The sequence below is a fragment of the Rosa rugosa genome, chromosome 4 (assembly GCF_958449725.1).
Source record: "Rosa rugosa chromosome 4, drRosRugo1.1, whole genome shotgun sequence".
Classification (NCBI taxonomy): Eukaryota; Viridiplantae; Streptophyta; class Magnoliopsida; order Rosales; family Rosaceae; genus Rosa; species Rosa rugosa.
The window spans coordinates 35,015,171-35,016,905 of NC_084823.1; the positions used below are offsets into that span (position 1 = coordinate 35,015,171).

The 1,735-nt window shown below is 37.0% G+C and overlaps 1 protein-coding gene across 1 annotated transcript; it reads right to left on the bottom strand.

Annotated features, from left to right (window-relative positions):
• Positions 1-1,168, bottom strand: LOC133742926 (uncharacterized). The gene is made up of 3 exons (XM_062170635.1): positions 938-1,168; positions 476-552; positions 1-243 (listed from the first exon to the last, which is right to left on the bottom strand). Exons 1-3 carry the CDS (start codon positions 1,133-1,135, stop codon positions 201-203), a joined length of 318 nt encoding a protein of 105 aa, XP_062026619.1. The 5' UTR covers positions 1,136-1,168; the 3' UTR covers positions 1-200.
• Between the last annotated feature and the right edge of the window lie 567 nt (positions 1,169-1,735).

A 1,735-nucleotide genomic window follows, 5' to 3' on the forward strand; every position in this document is an offset into this window, starting at 1 on the left:
AACCAATTCATTCCATCATCACCCCAACATTAACATAATAACCCTACCTAAACATAAAGCCCAAAAACATCAAGGCCAGAAACATATTGTACTAGTCCACTTCCTTCTGCCCTTGCTTATCACTTTTCTTAACCTCAAACCAGTTTCTTCTCATGCCCTCAAAAGGCTTGTCCTCTCTGTTTCTCTAATAGAACTGTCCATCATCCTCTTGTTCTCCAGCTAGAGTTCTCACACCCAAAAATCCTACAAATAATAAATTCCAGCTTAAAATGATATATAATCTTAAACAACATACTGATAAATGAATGTGCTCATATAGTAAGAGAAGTTGCAAACTGAGGTGCACTTGTGTACATTTTTACATTATCTATGCAGCCAGAGGCCAGGAGAGCATCCTTGTGCAGATGCTCACCGTAGAAAGAATATCAGTAAATAACACATAAGAAAATGACAAGCATACAACAATATATGGCACCTTATTCTCTCAAGTCTTGGACTCTTCCTAGCAGTCCTAATAAAGCAGTGCTTTAGCAGTTCCTTGGCACTTGCACGCTGAGAGGAAAAGAAAACAAAAGAGAGTGATAATAAGAAAACTTGTAGAATTCATTAAACAAGACATTAGAAGGTCATAATAAAAAACAGAGAGATAGATCCGCATCTTGTCTCATTGTTTTTATTGGTTACGCATATCCTATAAGAACCAAATACATGACAAGGATTATCTGGAGAGCATATTATATAAGTGATCACTGTTCTGAACTGAACTCCAATAATCTGTATCCATACATGACTTAAGCATTTCCAACAAGGAATACGTATTCATCGGTCATGACCCACTTCCAAGTTCATCAGTCACGACTTTAAAGAAGCAATTGGCATGAGCTAAGATATACAAATCTTAGTCTCTATCCTAAGAAACATTGAGAAAAACAATTACCTCACATATTTGCCGTACGTAGAAGTCCATGAGGGATGGGCATTGCCCTTTTTCATGTTGAATATCTATAGCAGGTCGAGAGAAGGAGGTTGCCAAGCACTTTGAACTCCCACTTTTTGAATATCTTCTGGAAATCCCTCTAGGAAAATTATCTTCATCATCTCGATGTTTTCTCTTCCTAGAACAAGCTCCCCCCATGGTGAAAATCTGGTAATCAATGACTCAAGATATACCTAGAAACTGCGGCAGAACAATACTCTATCCATTCTGTCACGCCCCGGATTTTGAATAACAAATCCAAATCCGAAACATGAATTAATACAACTCACATAAATACAACCTGAATTTTTTTCTCAAAACAACCACACCTCACATCGCTCGATATTACATAAACCAAATCTCAAATTTGTTTATTACAGCACACTCTCACCAAATTATATTGTAAGGCTCAAATGAGCATAACTCACCTCACAATTACAATTGCTGTAAAACTAAAACAAATTCTCTAACCCGCACGATCACCGTCCTGATTTTCCTGACCTGTAGGATTACCCGCTACACAATTTGAATAGTGTACCGGGATTGCAACAACACAAACCCGGTAAGCTTTTGACAGCTCGTATGAGTAAATGAAAGGATTGCACGATTTAAAGTAACCAAATCAACTCAAGCATAAATTCAACTCAAGTATTTTCTTTGCATAATAATTGAAGTGTACAACGTCACTTCAAGCATCAATCAACTCACATCTCAACATGACTACTCAAAAACAAACAACTGTTTACTCAATATATACTC

Excerpts from the sequence above, each read along its gene's own strand:
- LOC133742926 (XM_062170635.1), bottom strand. The coding sequence starts at position 1,135 with ATGGGGGGAGCTTGTTCTAGGAAGAGAAAACATCGAGATGATGAAGAT. Across the intron at positions 553-937 it reads ACGTACGGCAAATATGTGAG|CGTGCAAGTGCCAAGGAACT; the intron begins GTAATTGTTTTT and ends TTTTCCTCTCAG. Across the intron at positions 244-475 it reads CCAAGACTTGAGAGAATAAG|GATTTTTGGGTGTGAGAACT; the intron begins GTGCCATATATT and ends TATTATTTGTAG.